We start from the raw sequence: 23,991 nt of genomic DNA, 5'->3' as shown, positions 1-23,991 counted from the left end.
TATTGCAAATTACTTATTGATATTATTAATCGTTTATTCAACAATCATATATAATTATATGTTTAATTACGTTAATTGTAACAGGTCGAATTCAAAGAATTTGAGCCGTGGCTTAAATTTGAGACGCAGCTCAACTTTAAGGTTGGTTCCACTTAAAATTGTCTTCAATGTTTCAAGACTTAAGCCGGCATTCTAATGAAACGAGTTTTTGGCGGATTTAAGACGCAGCTCAAATTCATTAAATTCGGACTCAGAGATATTTATTATTAAATAGACTCTCCAAGTTATTTTAAGTGAACCTTTTTTTAAGACTTTGTCTTTTTTTACAAGGTTAAAGGTAAAAGAGTACCGTTACAACTACAATCTCTTTTTTAGATATTGTTTTTAAAATAAATTATTATTAAAGGGAGAGACCGGCTATATGTAACATATTTGAGCTAAAAGTGCAGTATTGTAGAAAAAACTTTTGGATTTATTTGATACCAATGAGAAATTTTTACGGTGTACAATTTTTAAACAAGAGCATAAGGTCGTTTGTAATATTTTATCAGTTGCTGTAGAACAACGTTTCTTCTGCTGACTGAAACAACTTTACGCTCTCATTTAAGAATTGTACACCAAAAAATGTCTCATTTGGATCAAAGAATCCTGAAGTTTTTCTTTGAAATAGTATATTCTCAGTTAATATATGTTCATAGCCGTCTCTCACTTTAAACGTTATTTAAAGAAAAATATATAAATTGTGCAGTCCTTTATATAAAAATATGTAATTTGGGAATATTCTTTCCCATACTTTAGCATTAATTAGTATACATTTTTCATTTGAAAATATTTAAAACTGACTTCACAAATACACATTATTGCAAAATACAAAACAAATATGTTGGAAGGATGTGTCTCCAATCTCTTAGGTTTAACCTGAAAAATTATAGAATGATTCATCTTATTAAAAAAATATATATACATTATGGTGTATTTATGTCAGACTTGTGTGCATCATCCATGTGCGTCGTCAAAACTTTGTTCACATACAAGTGTCTCTAATATGCGTTCTGAATTTGTGTATCTAATGTACATCTTTTACATGCGGTCTCAATGTGTGTCTCCAATGTGCATCTTTAATATGCGTTCTCATTGTGTATATTTATATGGGTTCTCAATGTGCTTCTTTAATATGCATATCATTGTGGATCTTTATATGTGCTCTCAATGTGCTTCTTTAATATGCGTTCTTAATGTCTTTAATATGCAATTGCAATGTGTCTTTAATATGTGTCCCAATTAATACTGCTTCAACAATTTGTTTTCGAAGTCTAATCTTCTTATATTTTTAACCTGAATACTCTACATAACAGACGCAGTTGTCATATTTCTGTAAATAAAAAAAAATAACAAAACATTAATTATGATAATCTTAAAATGTTTTTTTTAGGTATTGAGAATGACCTTAGAGGTATGTTTGTGTGGACTTGGATAGTTTATTACAATGTTCTTAGGTTTTCTAGGAGACACATGATTCGATCTTCGTTTTAGTCCCATAAATCGATCGGTTGATCTGTCCATTGATTCAGAATCAGATATCATTATTTCAGACAGGGACAGATGAAAATCAAAAGACTCAGACCCCTTCATTCTTGGGTATTTGTTTCTGTCATTTTTTGATTCCAGATTTGATTTTTTTGTGAGATAGTTCAAGTTCTTTTTCACCTCCGCCTTCTCTGAAGTTATATCTGGTTCCTTGTATGCAGCCAATATTTCGGGAGGTGAATGGTTGCTTGAACTGTTGTTAAATTCATTACCAGCAATAATCATTTTGTATTCTACATTGGTGTTGCTTTCCCCTGATGTGGAGCTAAAAACCTTAAGATTAGAATTTTCGTCCACTTTTTCTTGTAAATCATATATTTCATCATCATCATCAAGGTATTTTTGTAGGTCTTTTATTTTACTATCAAATTCTTCCAGGAAAAAATCAGTGTTCAGAAGTTCTAAATCCAGTTTTTCATTATTTTGACTCACTTGCGCCTTTGTAGTTAAATCTACAGTACTTTGTTCATCATTATTCTGGAGATCTTCATTGTTTATTCCTGGTAGTGCTTTAGAGCAGTCATCATGCTCTCTTACCAAATGTTCTGCTTTGTTATTTAGTTTATGTTCATTTAGTATGTGTAAAATGTCCACTTCTTTCCATTTTGATGTTTTTGGTTGTGCTGGTGTCTTTTTTCTGACTTTGGAAGGGCTGATTAGAAAAACACAATTTTTGCGCTGCCTCTGCACACCTTTAGCTTGCAAATTATCATTGTTTAGATTCTTTACAGCATTGCCTGGTACAATATCATTAATTCTGTTCTCTGTTAATTCACTGATTGGTCTGGAAGGGATTGTATGTTTGAATGGTACAATATCATCAATTTTGTTCTCTGTTAATTCACTGATTGATCTGGAAGGGAATGTATGCTTGAAATCTCCACTAGAATTAGAGGAATCTAGCTCATCTTCCTCAGGTATGTCAGAACAAAAATCATCATCAAGTGTTAGTTCGCTTCCAAGGCTCTCACTCATACTAATATCATCATTCACAAACCTAATTGGAGCTTCTCTTACCTATGATATATATATTATTTACTAAATTAAAGCTGTGAAAAATGCTCTAATCAAATCTTTGCCTGTGGTTGAAGATTTGGTCTTTCTAAATCTTCCACAGTGAGCTGATTCAACAAATCATTGGTACTGAGATTTGATAGACTTTCTTCATATATTATATCACGCTTATCTAAAATGTAACGCATAAAGACTCTGGAAATATCAAAGTAAAGTAAAGTGAAGGTTTATCCAAGAATGGTGCACAATGCACATCCAAAATACAAATTCTAAAAACCTTATCATAAATTATCTTTAAAAATACCCCCAACATGATCTCTGGGGACCCAGCCCAGTTTTGTACCTTTAAATTTGAAATTGCTTTCTCTCCTGCTAATGCTGCTTGATCCATTCATATACTAAATATTTAAATAATTAATTTAAGTGTTTACATTACGTACAAGGAAACTTACTTGGTACTGATTATATCCATCCCCTTGAATATGTTTGATAAATGAATCTTCATCCTTGGTATCTACACTTCTACACAAATTTAAATTAGATCTATTCACAATTCTTTTAGAACTTAATCTTACCCTCGTCCACTATCATAATCATTTATCTTGTCTTGGAATTTAGTATTCTTCGCATCCTCAACCTGTATGCTTGTAACATTGGATATGTTTGAATCTCTTTTTAGAGGTCTTTTAGAGGTCTTTTTCCTCATATGAAACAAAATAAAGTTAACCACACTTTTGTACTTGGCCACGCAAAAGCAAACTGAAAAATAAAATGGTTACAATTTCAGCTTGTTTAAATTACTGTTAGTTGTACTCACTGAGAAAGATTAAAACTACAATAGCCAATAGTATGATTATTAGTATAAAGTTCTCCATCTCATTCTTGCCTTTAAAAAAATTTCATTAATTCTAAATTAATTAGATTTGAGAAGATCTTATACCTGATATTGAATTAACCACTGGAATTAATACAGTGAAGTTGGCAGAACTTGTATTTGTTGATTCAGAGGTATAATCCATATAATCTTGAGAGTTGAAACATTCATGTAAAGTCGTCAAATACAGTTAAAGTTAGATTTTCAACTTGCAATAGGTACATAATTTGCAAAGAAAAATTGTTACTTTTCACATTTAAAATTAATGTGCAGCAATTTCATCTCACCTAGGTTCTGTAGCGTTGGTAGTTGATGCACTATGTGGTTCCTCTAGAAAAATTTCATCTGTCAAATCATTACTTGGATTAAAACCACCCTGAGTTTTAATTTCTTCTAGTAAGAGATCAGATTGTTCCAAAGGTGTTGGAACTGATAACTGGAACTCAATTTCAAATAGCTCTGTGGATGTTTTAGATATTTTTTGTGTGGTTGGTTCTGTAGATGGTTTTGATGACAAATTAGGCAGTTTTTTTAATTCATTACCAGCTAATGTGCCTAAGTGGCCAAGACTTTTTCCAGCAGTGCTGTTATTTTGATTCCCAATTAGTGTGGTGGACATTTCAGAGGTAATGTTGATAACTCCAGCAATTAAAATGTTTATATCACTAACACCAATGTTTGATAAAGATGGGGTGTTTTTAATAAATCCCATTATGGGAATGTTATAAAGATCATTTGAAGTATTGTTTAAAGATGAAGAGGTAATATTTATAAATCCAGTGAAAGGAACATTTTTTTTATCAATATCATTAATATCCGGTACAAGAGAAGTTGTTATTTCAATGATCCCGTCAAAAGGAATGTTATTCAGATCACTTTCACCATCATTTATGACAGAGGTAATGTTGATAATTCCTTCAATGGGAACATTAATCAGATTTTCACTTTTAATGGCAAGCATAGAAGAAAAAGTGTTGATTACACCAACAATTGGAATCCTGTATATAGCAATAGAGTTGTTTAAAGCAGCATTATCATTTCCATAATTTGAGATATCATCAGATAAGTCCTTGACATCCTGCACAGTAAAGGTTTTTATAGTTGTTACAATGGAAACATTGCTTACAACTCCTGTAATATTTTCTTGAATGAGGAGGAAGGAATCAATTATTGGATCAGTAGGAGTAATATTTGAGTTCCCAATATTATCTTTATGCACATCAGCAGGAACATCTGGAATGGACGTGGAAGTACCAAATATGTTGATAGAAATGTTGATTGGGCTAGTAGAATTACTGTCTGGAAAAACACTTGGATCAGAAGTATTTTCCTTCATCATAGATGGATCCATGGCAGGAGTCGTAGTCTCATTTTGGGGGTTACCTTCAGATTCAAGATTCTTCTAAAATGGTAAAATACATTTGTAAAATTGTTTTTCAAATTCCTTTATTTATCAAGCTTACCTCGCTACAATAAGTGTCATAAAGAAAGTTGGCTTGGGCCCAGTCAAAAGTATTATTTAGGATGTTTACAATTACTTTGTCAAGGAATGCACCTCCTTTATTGTAACATGGAGTACTAGGTCTAAAGAACACCCTGCTATTGTTACTTACAACTAATGTTGAAAAAACACCTAAAAAAATAGTATAAGATTTAGTTTTTTTAAAGTTGCTTTATTTACATTAAGCTAATTGTTTTTTCTGCATTTATCGAAAATGCAACTTTTGAAATATAATATAAAGTAAAAAACCTTGAATGTCCTTGAACGGAATTTAAAATATGCCAATCCCTAGTTGTATGTTTAATTTATATGCTCCTTACTCACCAATTTTAGATATTGTGTAATTCTTTTCTTCATACAGATTCATTTCATCCTGTAAATATAAATATTTGTGTATACACTATTCAAATATTGTTGATAATAAAACGACCAAGCTAATATTGCTTGATTCACTTCTACAAGAGAACTGACGAGGGTCAACCCAGACCAAAATATATTTTCGATAAATATGGAACTAACATCTACTTTTTTACTCTACAGAGGTTTGGTCCATCACCATTACCAAATTTTAAAGTTGATAATATTCATTTTTCTGTAGGTTGCGTGGGTAAACGGTGGAAGTAACAATGGTTTTCGAAGCTAACATTATGTTTAAAAAAAAAAAAAACATCTTGAATCCACTTTTATGAATAATTAACTACCTTTACACATTTATCCCAAGATTTTATGCTTTGTCCAGGGAGAGCATAAAATATCCAAACCTCTTTCTGCATTACTTCCCTTCTCTCCCACCTAAACAGAAATGTTTTGGTCAAATGCTGTTCTTAGATTTTATTCTGATTCAAAAAAACCCCAAACAATGGTAAAAAATTGGGTTGAATTATCATTTAAATCCAAGTTCAGAAAATGTAAACAACTTTTATTGTGTTAAATGATCATCATATTATTCATATTTCTTTACCCGCCTCACCCCCAGCCCCCCTTCCCTGTATTTTCTAAATAAAGTAGAAAGCAGAACCATGTAAAGGTTAGACACAAATTGTAGAAAGCATCATGCACAAGAGAACACTAGACCGGTTATTTTCACTCTAATCATTTATTATTTATGGCTTTTCCTTAGCAATAAAGGATAGATTATATCAAATGTTTAGATAAACGTTTTTTTTCTGTTGAAGAATATAAATTCTTGTTAAAATAAAGTTAAGGAAACCTTACTGGACAGTTCATCAAATCTTGACATTATAAGGCTGGGGGGTCTGAATCTTAGTATAGCCCCCTAGAGAAAGGCTAATATAGAAAAGATATAGGAATGCAATGCATGTGCAAAGCCAAATTTTTAAGGCCAGCTCATTAAATAAAATTAGGCCTCTGACTTTTTTTGACAAATATTAAGATTAATAGGCAATTCTAGTTTTTTTTTAGAGCGGACTGGCCTTTCTACTGTTGAAAAGTTTTAAAGTGATAGTATTAAAAATGAAAGTGGTACGCCATACAAACAGAGGGGGGGGGGGGGAGAGGGCAAGCGCCCCCCATCACCCTCATCACCCTCAGGTTACTAAGACTACAAGGTCTGATTCCTTTACTTACACAAGGTTCTTGTCACACATCCACTCTATGCAAGCTTCAGTTGGAGGGATCACTGACTCCGGGGTTCTTTTCTTTAAAATTTTATCAACAAACTCAATCCTTTGAGCTATCCTTTCCGACGAATTTAATCCATAATATTTGTAGAAATAACAATTGTAATAATTTCTGAGAACATTATCAGAGGATTGACATGAAATGCCAAACAGATGGAGCACAATTAGACTGAGGGTGTAGATGCTCATTATAGTACATCTTGGTTACACGGTACGCACCGAATCATGGATTCTTCCGATCTAGTTGAATCAATCTTCTAGAATCTGCAGTAGTCATAACAATTTTGTTTTTCTTGATGTTCCCCTTTCTTTTCTCAACCTTCTTATGATATATAACAATTCGAAGCTTAAAAGGCATTCTGCTTTGGAAAAATATTTGACATGAAACAAATCCTCGCTATTCCAGCCACCCAAGAGGAAACTAATGGCTGGACCAGTTAAGGAATAGCTCTTAATTCTATTAAGCAGGATGGCATCTGTGGTACTGACGTGATATAGGAAAGGTTCTTTATGAATGTTTGATGAGAAAACTAGATCTGTATTGGAAAACAGGCAAAGAGATGGTTTGAAGGCCATTACCTGTCTGTCAATATATACTATAATTTCTGCTTGGCTTTGGTTTAACTCATGGCTTGTCAATATATGTCATGGATANCAATTTTTCAATGAGTTTTATACTATATTTCGTAAATTTCAGTATTTGCGAAAATAAATAAATAGCTATGAATATGCTGGAACAGTTTAAAGAGTTCCATATAATCATTTAATTTAAAAAAACTAAATATCTGCAACATTCCATTTTCAGAAAGTGAAGAATACAACATTTTATGAATTCTTTCGATGTATTCGTTATTAAGGGTTTCACTGTATTATGATCAAAAATTAATTTTTCAGTGCTGGGGTTCCTCCTTTACTTACCTTCTAATATTCACCATTATATATACCTTTTCTCAATATTTATTCAATCAAATCCTTTTTTTCATTTTTCTTGTACTTTTATCATTCTATCTATCTACTTTATGTTAATTTCTTCTATCAAAATAATAAACTACTGTTCACATTCAAATTGGTTGCTATAAATGGACGCGTGGTAATCTCTATATATATGCAAAGTTGTAATCTCTGTTTGGGTGTCTGTTTGTTTGTCTGTCCGATCATAACTCAGGAACCCCTGAACCTATTTGCCTTAAATTTTGATTAGGAAGCTCGGGAGACCCACGGGAATGTTCTTAGCATAGTTTTGAGATTCTAAGTTGAGTGGGTCTACCATCATCAGGAAAAATGGTTAAAATTGTAATTTAGGATAAAGTGCGGGTAAACGGTGGGACTAACTATGACTTCCCTGGGCAACGCTGGGTTCCCCAGCTAGGTAAAAATATGATAAAAGTCTGTTTTACAATGTTACCCTTCAAACCTTTTTTATATGAAAAAGCATGCTGATCAGATTTAAAGGTTACTGTTGTGCTACTAATATAAATAGAGGGACCACAAGAAATTATATCTCTTTAATCTTTTAAACTTTTTATGTCAAAATAAAAATCTAAAAGTTTATTTTCATTTTATAGAATAAAACTTAACGATGGTTGTACTAAAATTAAATTTAATCACATTTTGAATTGTTTCAAATTTCCTTTTTTGTGGTATCAAGTTAATTCCATTAATGTCTTTTAATGGGACATTTAGATTTAGATTTTGCAATTTATAGAACTATTCTTGTAAATGGTGTATTTAACTTTAACACAACTTTTAAATGAAGATAAATTGATAGATTTAATTCTGTGAATAGACAAGTGATTTATTTGCTGAGGAGGATTTGCAGTTTAACTATTTTCACAGAGAGACTGGAACTTTTGTTGAGGATAAGGGAGTAGTCTTCGATCCATTTATATAAAGTAGTAATCTTTGTTTGTCTGTTTGTACATGTCTGCTCATGATTAAAATTTTGATTAGGGAACTCAGTAGAACTAAAGCATGTTCTTGGTGCTTGCCGCTTGGTCTACAATGTGTTGGATGACTTAGTCAAAGTTCAGTTTTCAGACAAAGCTGGGTTCCCAAGCTAGTTTAAATATTAAGTACTTTGGCTACGCTCAGTTTAACACGACCGAAGTTTAAATAAATACTTTATTGACTAAACTTATTGAAAATCTAAATTTAAGAAATCGAAAATATATATATCAAGGTGACGTGGCAGAATTAGAGCTCTTAACCTAAAAACTTTCAAAATGGAAATTATGGGCTAGCATATTTTGTTATATCTCATTCAACAGTTGATGAATTTTAATGAAATTTTAGAAAATAATAAACATTTTCCCAACAATTTGATTTTTCCAAAAAAATATTGGTTTAGCGGATTTTTTTCTTCTAAAATTTTGTCCAGAACATAAATAATGTATGTTTAAAGGAACTGAATTTCAAGCGACCTTTCATTTATAGAGTTTCATGTCCGATTCACAACGGTACCCATTAAACCTTTTACACTCCATTAGACAGAAGGGAAGGTCAAACTTGTGCATTACTACTGGTACAACTATGTGATCTCGTAGCTCTTCGAGTTTTATTGTAGTTATAAGCTCAAGAGATGCAAACTTATTTCGTTGGTTTTCAGCGAAATTATAATATGAAAAACTTTTAATGATGAGCTCTCAGAGGAGAGAATTACACAAATTTTTTTGCGCAATTAAATGTTAAAAATTTTCAGGGAATTTTTTGTTCGCGAGAAGAAGAAAAATGATTTGAAATTTTGATATGTTTCCAACGAATAAAAACTTAGCGAAAAAATGCGAAATTTCGCGAAAAAATTTTGCGAAATACGAACAATTTTCGCATTTTTCCTTTTTCATCAAATAAAAATAAGAAATGTGAAAAATTGATCCAGATTCTGATCAGTGCAGATAAAAGAATAAATAAATGATTTTTGTAGAATAATATATTTCTAGACATTCTAACAGTTCTAGGTTAACTTAATGGTTATTGGAAAGGAATCCTCAATATAACATGGATAATGGTCATACAATACAAAGGTTAGAGAAATATTATATTTATTCCCAAATCCAACCCAGGAAAGTCATGAATGGTGACTTTTCTACTCACGGTGGACTAGGTTAAATTTGAATTTGAACCGGACCGACCCCTTGGACCAGCCTTTGTTAGGCACGGCAAGTAACCTATCTCAGGCCGACTCAGTTTCAATTTAAATGGTACGGCCAGCCTACCCCACTAGCTTAGTTTGTTTGTGACTAAATTTGTACCGGCCTGGCTCTTTATTTAAATATTTCATCAAAGCTACAATATTAAAATAGTGATAAAAACTATGTCTTGAGTCGGATTCTTGTCCAATTGACGTTTTTAAGATGACGATTGTTTGACCGCTAGGTGTCTCATATTGGATTCATATTTAAAGATGGGCACATTAGACTTTAAATTTCTAATCATTCTTTTTTAAAAAACGATCTTTTCTCATTTCTCTGAATGATCCATTTCGTTCGTCCATTGTCGTTTTTTCTAAACAACAGCCTTTTTCACAAAAAATTTATTTCGTTCTCAAACATTTTGTTCGCCCATCTCTATTAATATATATAATCTATCTTGGTTGGTTTCGAGTCTCAGTAGTAGCACTGTAACAAGGTCTTTTATTTTATAGGACATCTCATTATAGCTTCAGTAGAAGAAAATAATTCTGTTTAGTGTACAGAGCGCTGCAATAAGGATTTATCTCTGATTGGTTAATGAGATAGATAGAAAGATATTTGTTACCGCTATGCAATTTCTATTGGTTCAGAATATACACCAAACACATGACTGAACTTTGATTGGATCAGGCGCTAATGGACTCGGCATTCTAGGGTTATCTCATTGATAATTAATTCATTCAAGGGACTGTAAGCGTAATTTCAAGTGACCCTCCATGCAAAGATTGCAATGCCCGCACAAATGAAAATAAACAGTTTAAAGAAGCAAAAACAGTGATATCTTATTCATACTTGATCAGAAAATGTTTTCAATGGTATACTGTTTGTAAATCTGGCATTGCCATATTTGCAGAAATAAGGACCCTCTAATATATTGGTATATTTTTTAATCAGCCAACACAAATCTACAATTTCCTGAAAATGTACAAAACCAGATAATCAGCGAAAATAAATGATACACTTTGTATGAGAAAAAAGCAATCAGAATCTAGTTTGCTAGATGAGTATAAAATGCTTTATATAATTGACATTTCTTTGAACTAATGACATTCTTAATAGGTTAATTCTTTTTATTTTGTATATGTATAAAAATATTCTTTTTAGTCTTTTCATACGACATTTGATGAATTCTTTCGATGTATTTGTTATTAGGGGTTTCACTGTATATAAAGTAGTAATCTTTGTCTGTCTGTTTGTATGTCTACTTATGATTAAAAATTTGATTAGGGAACTCAGTAGAACTAAAGCATGTTCTTGGTGCTTGCCGCTTGGTCTACAATGTGTTGGATGACTTTTATAGTCAAAGTTCAGTTTTTAGACAAAACTGGGTTCCCAAGCTAGTTTAAATATTAAGTACAGCAAAACATACACAAGTGTTAAATTATAAACATACATTTATAGGAATAAAAAATTTAGATTTTTCACTAATAATATAATATTTTTCAAGGGGAAACTAGGGTTTAAATTTCCTTCCTATTCGTGCTCATTTTCGAAAACCTTAATGTTTATTTATCTTACTTACACACATTAATCTTTTTACTCTTTTGCTAGTGGATANCCCCCTCTACCTTAGATGGCATGTGCTTACATAAATACGAATTTTTGTCGAATTTCAGGCTAATAGGTCTAAACAACGTGACCACAATTGATGTTTAACATTTAAAAAATGCAGAAAATTCATTAATTAAAAATTTGCGATATTTAAAATTATTTTAAATATTTCCAAAAATTTGATTCTTTTAGAACTCAAATATATGTTTTTTTGCCTCTAGCTTGATTAATTCTCAAGAATTTTTTTCGCGTTTTTTTCACTTGCAAAGGAAATTTTTTAGCCTTAAATTTCAAAAAACCCAGTTTCCGGTTAGTAATTTCAACTTGCAACTTGTCGTCTTTTCTAAATGTAGTTTTGATATCCCAAAAACTAATCCTATGCACATAGATAGGAGTGTAATGGTTAATATTGATCATCCCTTGCGGACTAGCTGTTAACAAAAGTTTTATCTCATTTTTTTGTTAGAACGAAAATTGGATAACCATTAGTTGGTGGGCTGTGACAATGCAATAATAAAAAATACCTTATTTAGGAACTAGATCAATTATATACTGATTAGAAACATTAATTAGAAACATAAATTAGAAACATTAATTAGAAACATTAATTAGGAACAATGATTAGCAACAATAGCATCATTAGTAAAAAAAAACAGTTATACAAATCAATTCAGAATAAATTTTTTTAAAAATAATTTTATATTTTGTAAATTTATTTAACCGTTGCACAATACAGTTGCCATGACCCAAGAATAGTGGTATTTCCAAGTCACAACGGTACCATACAATCTAGATATTCTTTGTTTTCTTTCAGGAAAATAATGACTTCAATTGTGGTTCCATAATAAAAAAGACTTGAGGATTTACTTCTTACTTAAAATTTACTTAAAATTTCGATGACACTTTTCTCTTAGAATCTGCAGTTAGCGTGAAAAAGTTTATTTATAAATAATGAAAGATTTACATAGTTGAAAGCAAAGTGTATACTGTATAGGTCCGATTTACAAAAATACCCTTTTTACCTTTATCTGAAAAATAACGTTGATGCTAAAGTAGGTTTTCTAGCTTGTATTTAATTCTGATAATTTTTACAGCATTTTACTTCAGCAAAAATGCGCAAGTCACTTTTGTAAAGAACCCACAATAAAAAATAATCAATTTTCTAAATCATTAACATGCCATATCTAATACATACTTTCTCAGACCACAGTTTCAAGGGTACCGTTGTGAATTAAGAATCCCAATCTATAAATCTAGGGACATTGAAATTTCGCCAATAAACGTAGAGAAACTTAAGTAGCATTTATTCAAGTTATTGAATAGATCTACAGGAGAAAAAGTTTGATAAGTTGATTTAGCAAGTTTTAAACTTCTGTTAAGAAAGCAAGAAAATATTAAAAAAGTTTGAGTATCATTATTGTAAGGAAACGGACAGTATATTTATAGATTCAGTCCAATCATTATTGTAAGGAAACGGACAGTATATTTATAGATTCAGTCCAATCGTTTAAGATATGTGTAACCTTGTACCTAGGGTTTCCAGCAAATGGAAACTTTCTCGAAAAAATGCAAAAAATTTCTTTCGTATTTTGCAAACTTTTGGAGAAATTTTGAATTTTTTCGCGAAATTTTTCCCCCAAGGAAAGGAAGCAAAAACGATTCAAAACTTTTTTTTACGAAAAATTATTTCGCAAAAAAATGTGATAATATTTTTTCACAATAATTCACAAAGTGATAATATTGAGATCAAAAAAATACACAAGAGGGGAATACATTGAAATCCCTGGAAATGTTCACACCCCCCCCCCCCNTCAGAAAATATTGAAAATTCATGTTTAACAATAAATAACTATTAAAATATATTGAAATTCGTGAAGAAATATTGTGCTTGACAGAAACTGTTTTGACAAAGATTGCAAAGAATTAAACGAATTTTAAAATAAAAAAAAATATTTTTAGATGAAAAAGATAACTTTTGCAAAGATTTGAGAAGAATTAAATTAACTTTAAATTTATTTCTCAAACTTATCTCCATAATATATCTGGTTCTGTTATTGCTAATTTGTTCAACCTAAATTTATTTGAAAAAAAAACTTAAATCTATGTATTCCTAAACAACTACGGAAAACGAACTATTTACCTCTCTTTTGAAAAAAAATAATCAATTCTAAAGTTTCCAACACTTGCAGTACAGTACAGTACAGTACATTTTACTACAGTACAATAAAGGAAAGTACACTCAATTTCAATACTGTACAGTACAAACATTTCAATACGGTACAGTACATTTTACTACAGTACAATACAGTACATTACATTACATAACATTTCAATACAGTACAGTACATAACATTTCAATACAATACAGTACATTTTAATACAGTACAGAATAGTACAGTACATAAAATTTCAGTACAGTACAGAACAGTTCATTACATTTCATTACAGTACAGTATAGTACAGTACAGTACTTTACCGTGTTAAAATTCACTACAGTCCCTTTAAGCTTTCCTATATAAAGGTTTCCCCCTCCCCCTGAAAGAAAAATGTCATCTGGTTACATTGATCCATCTATCATCAGGATTTTAATATTTTAGAGCACATTCAAGATTCATGTCAGAAATACATAAAGCAAGTATAAGGGGTTCATATAAAGGGGAACTCTGGAATAGAAAGACGACAATAAAATTCAAGTTCGGATTTTAAATACAGGGTTACCTAAAAAGGATGAGACTTTAGAGTCGATTGTACGAAATTTGTTTTCTTATATTTACGATTCTCTGCAACTGTAATCTTCTTTCTTTCTTTGACAATTTATTATATAACCCATTAAATTACTATATTTAAGGCCAAATACTTAGTTAAACCTTTGGATCGTCAAATATTCAGAGTTTACGGTCGTCTTTACAGACCTTGTATGAAGTACAATAAACATGAAACACGACAAATGTGCAGTGTTTTCTGTAAAACAAATACTCATTGAATTGCTTATATTTCATGATACAATTGAAACCAGAAATTTAATTTTTTAATGTACAAAACATTTAGAGAACATTATTTGTGCTCAGCTAAAAACTACAAAAATACGACATTTTAAGGATTAGAATAAGGAAAGGAATCGGTCATTCCACACTTCACAGTCATCCCACACTCCAGTCATTCAACACTCCAGTCATTCCACACTCCACAGTCATCCCACACTCTACAGTCATTCCACATTCCAGGGATTCCACACTCCACAGTCATTCCACTTTCCACAGTCATTCCACACTGCAGTCATTCCACACTCCACAGTCATTCCTCACTCCACAGTCATTCCACACTCCAGTCATTCCACACTTCACAGTCATTCCACACTCCAGTAATTCCACACTCCACAGTCATTCCACTGTTTTCAGGGATGGTTTTAATGGAACTAAAATTAAAAATGTTTTGTTTTATTTCAATAAATGTGTTGCCCATGTGAAGCCTAAAATAAATCCATGTGAACGACGAAACCCAATATTTATTGGACTTCTTTGCAAAATATTTCATTTATACAGGGTTTTGAAAATGTATTTTCTATGTTTTCCAAAATTTCATCAAAATTCATGAACAATTGAATGAGATATAACAAAAATCCGCAACAAAATTAGAGTGGAAATCTGCAGTAAATGTTATCAAATTATAACCTAAAATTTTGAAAAATGGAAATTATTGGCTCGCATATTTTGTTATATCTCATTCAACCGTTGATGAATTTTAATGAAATTTTGGAAAATTATCCGAACAACTAAAGAAGAAAAAATTTTTAAAAAATTGGCTTAGCGGTTTATTTCAATGTTCCAATAATATTTTTGAATTTTTCTAACACATTTTATTTTATTTATGCCAAAAATCCAACAAAATAATAATTTCTAAAATTTTGTCCAGAACATAAATAATGTATGTTTAAAGGAACTGAATTTCAAGCGACCTTTCAATTATAGAGTTTCATGTCCGATTGACAACGGTACAACTTTTACACTCCATTAGACAGAAGGGAAGGTCAAACTTGTGAATTACTACTGGTACAAATATGTGATCTCGTAGCTCTTCGAGTTTAATTTTAATTATAAGCTCTAGAGATGCAAACTTATTTCCTTGGTTTCCGGCGAAATAAAATTTCATATTTTTTAATTATAATATGATAAAACGTTCAATGATGAGCTCTCAGAGGAGAGAATTCCACAAGTTTTTTTGCGCAATTAAATGTTGAAGCCACAACATTTTTCGGTGAATTTTTTGTTCGCGAGAAGAAGAAAAATAATTTGAAATTTTGATATGATTCCAACGAACAAATTTCGCGAAAAAAATTTGCGAAATACGAACAATTTTCGCATTTTTCCTTTTTCATCAAATAAAAATAAGAAATGTTAAAAATTGATCCAGATTCTGACCAGTGCAGGTAAAAGAATAAATAAATGATTTTTGTAGAATAATATATTTCTAGACATTACTAACAGTTCCAGGTTAACTTAATGGTTATTGGAAAGGAATCCTCAATATAACATGGATACTGGTCATACAATACAAAGGTTAGAGAAATATTATATTTATTCCCAAATCCAACCCAGGAAAGTCATGAATGGTGTTTTTCTACTCACGGTGGACTAGGTTAAATTTGAATTGGAACCGGACCGACCCCTTGGACCAGCCTTTGTTAGGCACGGCAAGTACCGGCCCAACCCTATCTTAGGCCGACTCAGTTTCAACTTAAATGGTACGGCCAGACTTTTTACAATACGGCCAGCCTACCACATACTAGCTTAGTTTTTTTTGACTAAATTCGTACCGGCCTGGCTCTTTTATTTAAATATTTCATCAAAGCTACAATATTAAAATAGTGATAAAAACTGCGTCGGATTCTTGTCCTATTGACGTTTTTAGATGACGATTGTTTGACCGCTAGGTGTCTCACATTGGATTCATATCTAAAGATGACGATTGTTTGACCGCTAGGTGTCTCACATTGGATTCATATCTAAAGATGACGATTGTTTGACCGCTAGGTGTCTCACATTGGATTCATATCTAAAGATGACGATTGTTTGACCGCTAGGTGTCTCACATTGGATTCATATCTAAAGATGACGATTGTTTGACCGCTAGGTGTCTCACATTGGATTCATATTTAAAGACTTTACATTTTTAATCATTCGTTTTTAAAAAACGATCTTTTCTCATTTCCCTGAATGATCCATTTCGTTCGTTCATTGTCGTTTTTTCTAAACAACAGCCTTTTTCACAACAAATTTCTTTCGTTCTCAAACATTTTGTTAGCCCATCTCTATTAATATATATAATCTATCTTGGTTGGTTTCGAGTCTCAGTAGTAGCACTGTAACATGGTCTTTTATTGTATAGGACATTTCACTATAGCTTCAGTAGAAAATAATTCTGTTTAGTGTATAGAGCGCTGCAATAAGGATTTATCTCTGATTGGCTAATTAGATAGATAGAAGGATATTTGTTACCGCTATGCAATTTCTATTGGTTCAGAATATACACCAAACACATGACTGAACTTTGATTGGATCAGGCGCTAATGGACTCGGCATTCTAGGATCTCATTGATAATTAATTAATTAAAGGGACTGTAAGCGTAATTTCAAGTGACCCTCCATGCAAAGATTGCAATGCCCGATTTAAAACGGTATCATTGAAACTTTAATCTGATTAAAAATGAGGATGAAACGGTCGTTCTTCTGACTCGAAAAGTGTTTATTTCTGTGAGTTTCTCCATTGCTTTTTATAAACAAGAAATGCGTGAGTCACTTTTGCAGAGAAACCACAAATGAAAATAAACGGTGTAAAGAACCAAAAACATTGATATCTTATTCATACGATTCATACTTGATCAGAAAAAGTTTTCAAGGTTACCGTTTGTAAATCGGGTATTGCTAACACAAATCTACAATTTCCTAAAATGTACAAAACCAGATAATCCGCGAAAATAAATGATACACATTGTATGAGAAACAAGCAATCAGAATCTAGTTGGCTAGATGAGTATAAAATGCTGTATATAATTGACATTTCTTTGAACTAATGACATTCTTAATAGGTTAATTCTTTTTATTTTGTATATGTATAAAAATATTCTTTTTAGTCTTTTCACCCCTCCCCCAAGATCCCCCCTACCGCCGGCTGTCCTTGTATTTCCTCTCTCTTTGTGTAGAATTAATAGAATATGAACACAATACATGCACCCACTAAACGAAGGTTAACAATATAACATTATTTAGTATCTTTATTAAGTTTAGAGGAAAAAACTTTCATATTTTATTTAAGGGAAAAGTAGGTTTTTTGTACACATTCTATTGTTTTTTATTCATAATAAACCACTTTATGGCTTTTCCCAATACCTTATAGTAAGGTATTGTCATATATTTAGTCCATTTTTATCATGAAAACAAGGTTTCTATATTTTAAGAATAATATTACAACTTAAACAATTTATATTGAACCAGCTTCTGACTTATCTTAAACTTTTTATAATTACACACCTTTGTTCAACACGAGAGGGGCTATAATTGTATTTTTATTGACCCTGACATAGGGCACACCCGATTTACAACAGTAACTTTTAAATCTTTCTGATCAGTAATGTGGGAGAGATCGTCGTTTTTTCTAGATTGATAAGTGTTTAGTTCTTACTATTTCCTCCATTGTTTCTATATAAGGATAAGAAAATTTGAGAATTAATTCAGTTCTTTTAATTGGATTGTGTATCATTGCAAACTTGACTGAAGGAGAAGCTGTAAATTTTAAGTATCACTACTCACATAGATTCATCAATATTTAAGACAGGGTCGATTTTGAGGCGTTGCAACGCCTTAAGCTTTGAATTACTACTTTACCTCACATTAACTTGTATATGCGATTCCATTAGCGCCTTATCCTATCAGGATTCAGTCATGTGTTTAGTGTCTATTTTGAACCAATAGAAATTGCATGGCAGTATCATTTATCTTTCTATCTATCTTATCATCCAATTAGAGATGAATCCTTATATCCTTATTTTACATTTAAAATTACGCACTTTAAAGCACTTATTTCTAGCTTCAGTTTCTAAGAAGTGATTGGACAAATTTTCTTAGATTTTGGCTTGAGAGCTTAAGACCTCTAAATCACAGTTTACTGAGTACTACAGTACGACCTTGTGACCTCGTACTTAACTTTAGTTTTAAACACAGTATGAAAGACAAATTTATTAGAATTTAAAAAAAAAAAATTTTCCATAGCACTTTGTTAGTTACGATAAAAACATTGAACATTTCGTACTTGCAATTCACTTCAGTTTGACGGCGTTCGATAATAATTTCCAGTTTATATTTCTAATTAAACATTTCTAATTATATATATATTTCTAATTAAATATTTCTAATTATAACTGGAATTCATTAATTACATTTGAAAATTTAACATTTCACATAATTTCATTAAAGTCTGTGCAATTCAGATTTCCTGGTAAAAGTTGAAAATTAAAACTCGTAAATTTCAGATTTTCATCTTAATTCATAAAATGTCGGCTAAAAGTTTTCTATCCCACCCCCCCTCCNNNTTAACCTTAGATGTTCGATTCCCCGTTATTTCTTGCAAGGTAAGGTAAAGACAATAGGAAAATTTGTCTTTGTGTATTAACTAAAGGACTTCAGTCTGTTCCACAAACTCTGATTTTCTAATCCCTATATCTCTGCAACCCATTGTCAGAGACCTTAGACATTTTAAACTATGAATTCTGTTAGATCAAATCATCTGGTTTGAAATATTAAAGGCTCAATTACTTTGCGATTCACAATGAACCCTGTTTCGATGGGTTGTTTGTAAGCAAACGAAACCGAAACTGGACAATTGCACGGATAAATCATTAAATTAAACCCAGTTCAGAGTTATAGGTCCATCATGGTTGAATGTTTAAAAATAAAATTTCAAGGAAAAATGTCGACTTGAAATACAAAACCCCTGCTAGTTGACTTACACTTTAGAGTGTACATAGTCCATACTGCAGTAAACTGTTGGACTTATCTTATTTGGTTTGTTTACCAATATTTATAGGTATTTATTATTACTTGCAATTATTATGTTTGTTATTGGTAATATAGTTTATATATACGTTTACAGCGATAACCAGAAAACCGTTGAATATAAAGACGACATTAATTGATAAATTGATACTAAGCATATATTTATACTAGTAGTAAACTCCCTTAATAAGAGAATTTGAGTTTAAAATTCGTCCTCCTATTCTACAGTTTTCTGGGTCTTTTTAACCTTTAAATGTAAAATATAATTTTAGGCCTGATTCGTTTTACTCAGGTGTAAATTCAGGACGTACAAAAAAGCCAGGATGGATCTTTGAGTAAGGACGTATTAGGAGTAAGGCATGGATCTTGGAGTAAGAATGGGTCTTTGAATAAGGACGTATCTAGGCTAAATTTGTCCTTTTTTCAAGATCCATCCAAACCCCAAGATAACTTGGAATAGGGATAAAGCCTAGATTAAAAATTACACCATGAGTTGTATGAATGAACCCTGGATTAAGAGTTCCTTAAAACATTTTTAGGACCAGACATTTGGAGTTCCTTTAAACACTTTTAGGACTAAACATTTGGAGTTCCTTTAAACATTTTTAGGACCAGACATTTGGAGTTCCTTTAAACACTTTTAGGACTAAACATTTGGAGTTCCTTTAAACACTTTTAGGAATAAACAATTATAATTTCTTTAAACTCTTTTGAACTAGACATTTGGAGTTCTTTTAAACACGTTTAGGACCAGAAAATTGGAGCTTCTTTAAGAACTAGACATAAATTTTATAAAATATTTTTCTTCTTGACACATTGTTAATCCTTATATCTAAGTTCAGAGTGGATCAATTTCATTAAAAGTAAACTCAGCAGAAATGTTTTAACCCGAGGTTTTCTTGACACCTTCAGATGAAAAGCGTTAAGAAAACAGCAAACATTTTTTTTAATTAAAGACATTTCTTTTTGCCCTCCAATACTTTTAAGCGAATGTAACTAGGGGTAAATTTCAATTGACTTTCAATTTTATGATGTCCAATTTACAACTGTATCTTTTTAACCATTATCAGATTAATAATGTGGAAGATAATAATTTATATATTTGAGATATTTTTTGCTCAAAAAGTGGTTAGTTCTTACAAGTTCCACCATAGTTTCAACAGCAAGAAATCCGCAAGTCTCATTCTTAGAGAACCACAATCAAAAATGATAATTTTTATATTTGATATGTCAATTAGTTCTTAGCTGGCTCTGATATTTGGTGCAATTTATCGGAGAAATCCTGTTAAACTGTTCATCTTAGTTCTCTCAATAAACTAGTTAATTTTGATCTAGCTGGAAGGATTTAAGCTGAATTGAGGTAGCCTGGGCCGGGGGATATTAAAGGAACTGTAGACCTATTTTTAAGGTAACCTCCATAAAAATGAAATGTCGGATTCACAATGGTATCCTTCAAACCTGTATCTGTATCTCTATTGGCGCTTTCCTGTTGAATTCTGTTGATTTTCTTCATTGTCTCTGAAGTAGAAATGCGAAAGTCACTTTTATAGAGAAATCCCAAAGATCAAAGTTTGAAGGATACAGGAGAAATATGTAGATAGAAGAAAATATTTAAAATAATAAATATTGAAATATATGTAGATAGAAGAAAACATTTAAAATAATAAATATTGAAATGAATCTTGTATTCTTGAATTATAGCATCATGAACCATTTTTGTACCATGGGGGCTTGGGCCGACGCATGCTTCAAAAATTGTTGGTTCAATAATCAATACTTTTGCAAATATTAGATAAAAATATGCGTTAATTATGTCACATTACCGGTTTGTTTCAAATGACGAATATCTTTATTTTTAGATCTAAAATCTATTTGTTTGTTTCTTTACAGAAAACAGTTCTTTTTGTGTAAGATGAAACCCTTGCTGCCAATTTACGAAATAGAGAATTTTATAAAAATACAAATAGAACTCAAGAAGTCATTTTAAAATAAAATTTCATTTTCATTAAATGAAAGAATTAACTGTTTTTTTAAATACACAAAAAACCCTTTTTCTTCATTTTTAATTTTTAAACCTTGTTCCCTGTACCCTGTTCCCTTTATCTTGTTCCCTGTATCCTGTTCCCTGTATCCTGTTCCCTGTATCCTGTTCCTTGTATCCTGTTCTCTGTATCCTGTTCTCTGTATCCTGTTCTCTGTATCCTGTTCCTTGTATCCTGTTGCCTGTATCCTGTGCTTTGTATCCTGTTCTCTTTATCTCTGTATTGGAGGATGAATCCTGACTCCGGGTTGGAGGATGAATACGGAAATATTCTCCGACAAACTTATCTTCAGTTGTCTCCTAGATACAGAGACGGAAGGATTCACCTGGGAAATATATATCAAACGTAAAATAGAAGCAGCCGTAATAGGAGACTTAGCGTTCTTCTTTATAGAGAAATAGGAGACTTAAAATTCTTCTTTATAGAGAAATAGGAGACTTAGCGTTCTTCTTTATATATAAATAGAAGACTTAGCGTTCTTCTTTATATAGAAATAGGAGACTTAGCGTTCTTCTTTATATAGAAATAGGAGACTTAGCGTTCTTCTTTATATAGAAATAGGAGACTTAGCGATCATATTTATACAGAAATAGGAGACCTAGCGTTCTTCTTTATATAGAAATAGGAGACTTAGAATTCTTCTTTATATAGAAATAGGAAACTTAGAATTCTTCTCTATATAGAAATAGGAGACTTACCGTTCTTCTTTATATAGAAATAGGATACTTAGAATTCTTCTTTATATAGAAATAGGAAACTTAGCGTTCTTCTTTATACAGAAATAGAAGACTTAGCGACCTTCTTTACATAGAAATAGAAGACTTAGCATTCTTCTTTATATAGAAATATGAAACTTGGCGTTCTACTTTATATAGAAATAGGAACTTAGCGACCTTCTTCACATAGAAATAGAAGACTTAGCATTCTTCTTCATATAGAAATAGGAAACTTGGCGTTCTACTTAATGTAGAAATAGGAACTTAGCGTTCTTCTTTATATAGAAATAGAAGACTTAGCATTCATCCTTGTATTGAAATTGGACTTTTAATGTCCTTGTTTTTTTAAGTCTTTCCAGAAAAGGCAATTTCGAAAATGACATTTTCTCAAATTGGTGTTTTCCTCTCAAATAAGTAAAATTTACTTTCTTTTTTATTATGGAATTACAAAAAAATATTGACTGCAGCCTACCACGCTTTTATATATAGACAACACAACTATATCAGATAAAATACAGTCTAACCGAGAACTTCGGAACATCAAAAGAATTTATAAAATGTCGTCTTGACAATTTTTTTAATGGGTTTTATACTTTTATACCTAAATCTCAGTAATTGTAAAAATAAATAAATAGCCATGAAATATGCGGGAACAGTTTAAAAGAGCTCAATACAAGTATTTAAATAAAAAACTAGATTCTAAAATCTGTTATAGGTATTTAAAAAAAGAAATTTCATTTATTCTTTTGATGTCTCCAAAGTTCTGAGTTAAACGGTATATTTTTACTTCTATTTATTTATTGAAACAAATATTGAACCAATAACGAAATATGTAGATTTAAAATGTTTTTCCTTCATTTTTGAGGCTACTGGTACATTGCCAGTACATTATAATATTACATTATTGTACACAGTGCACACAAACAAAATGATAATTAAAAAATACAGAAAAATATATGCTATGCAGAATGGAATAAAGTATTAGTTATTATCATTAATATCAATTAATTCTTGTTTACATGAATACAATATCTACATTAATCCCTCTGATCTCACCCTGCCACAGATCACCTGACAATTTCCTTCCTTCCAATCAACTCCTTACCTATCCAAAAACATATCTTGATGTGTGTAACCAATTATATTCAGTATAGTTAACTAACTTAGGGTCAACCACTCAAAACAACCAGAACTGGTTAGGCGGTTCCAAACTGCACAGTAAATTGTGATTGCTTATTTGTAATATCTCATGCTTTGAATAAAAATATGAATGAATGAATGAATATTTATTATACCATTACACTTTTTTGCTATTTTTTTACCAAATTCAACAGATTTACCATTTTGTACAAAAAAAGAAGATCAGATTGACATGTTTTGTAGCACCAATTTTAACAATATCGACATTTTTATAATAAAAAACACATAAGGGAAAATTCCTATTTGGGAAGTAGCCATATGGGAAATTAGTCACCTTGGAAAAATGCGTTTTGTAAAGTACGTTTTTTATTATTCCTTGATGCCAAAATATCAATTTTTTCCCAAACTGTTGACAATAAAATTCCAATTTTATTTCAGACAAAAAAATGCCAGAAGAAAATGATGAAAATATTTTTCTGGATTAACAAATCTCACAAATGATCGACAGTGACACCCATTCCAACCCATCACTCCAGTTCCCACCTCAAACTATTAAATTGAATTTAAAATTTGGCGCTAAAAGTATTCTATGTTGACACTCTTGACAGTGTTGAAACCCACACTAAATATTCATGATGAACAGGTGAAATTAATAATATTTGGTTTGGTAATTACAAAATACAGAGCGTT

General features: G+C 31.2%; 1 protein-coding gene across 1 annotated transcript; it reads right to left on the bottom strand.

The window, feature by feature from the left end:
- Positions 1 to 535: 535 nt before the first annotated feature.
- Positions 536 to 23,504, bottom strand: LOC111712543 (uncharacterized). The gene is made up of 15 exons (XM_023487188.1): positions 23,484 to 23,504; positions 21,479 to 21,744; positions 6,564 to 6,674; positions 5,678 to 5,768; positions 5,301 to 5,349; positions 4,939 to 5,108; positions 3,763 to 4,877; positions 3,542 to 3,625; positions 3,419 to 3,487; positions 3,177 to 3,360; positions 3,054 to 3,123; positions 2,945 to 2,999; positions 1,447 to 2,773; positions 1,336 to 1,372; positions 536 to 918 (listed from the first exon to the last, which is right to left on the bottom strand). Exons 1-8 carry the CDS (start codon positions 23,502 to 23,504, stop codon positions 3,604 to 3,606), a joined length of 1,845 nt encoding a protein of 614 aa, XP_023342956.1. The 3' UTR covers positions 536 to 918; positions 1,336 to 1,372; positions 1,447 to 2,773; positions 2,945 to 2,999; positions 3,054 to 3,123; positions 3,177 to 3,360; positions 3,419 to 3,487; positions 3,542 to 3,603.
- Positions 23,505 to 23,991: the final 487 nt, after the last annotated feature.

This window comes from Eurytemora carolleeae, unplaced genomic scaffold, assembly GCF_000591075.1.
Source record: "Eurytemora carolleeae unplaced genomic scaffold, Eaff_2.0 scaffold1186, whole genome shotgun sequence".
Classification (NCBI taxonomy): Eukaryota; Metazoa; Arthropoda; class Copepoda; order Calanoida; family Temoridae; genus Eurytemora; species Eurytemora carolleeae.
Note: the sequence above shows the minus strand (reverse complement) of the source record. Positions and strands in the feature narration are given on the sequence as shown.

Bases quoted from the DNA above. Each gene is read 5' to 3' on its own strand.
- LOC111712543 (XM_023487188.1), bottom strand. From the start codon at position 23,504: ATGGTAAATCTGTTGAATTTG. The intron at 6,675-21,478 runs GTTTAAAAATTA...TTCGTCGGAAAG, and splicing joins AACAGGGTACAGGGAACAAG to GATAGCTCAAAGGATTGAGT. The intron at 3,626-3,762 runs GTGAGATGAAAT...TCAACTCTCAAG, and splicing joins ACCAACGCTACAGAACCTAG to ATTATATGGATTATACCTCT.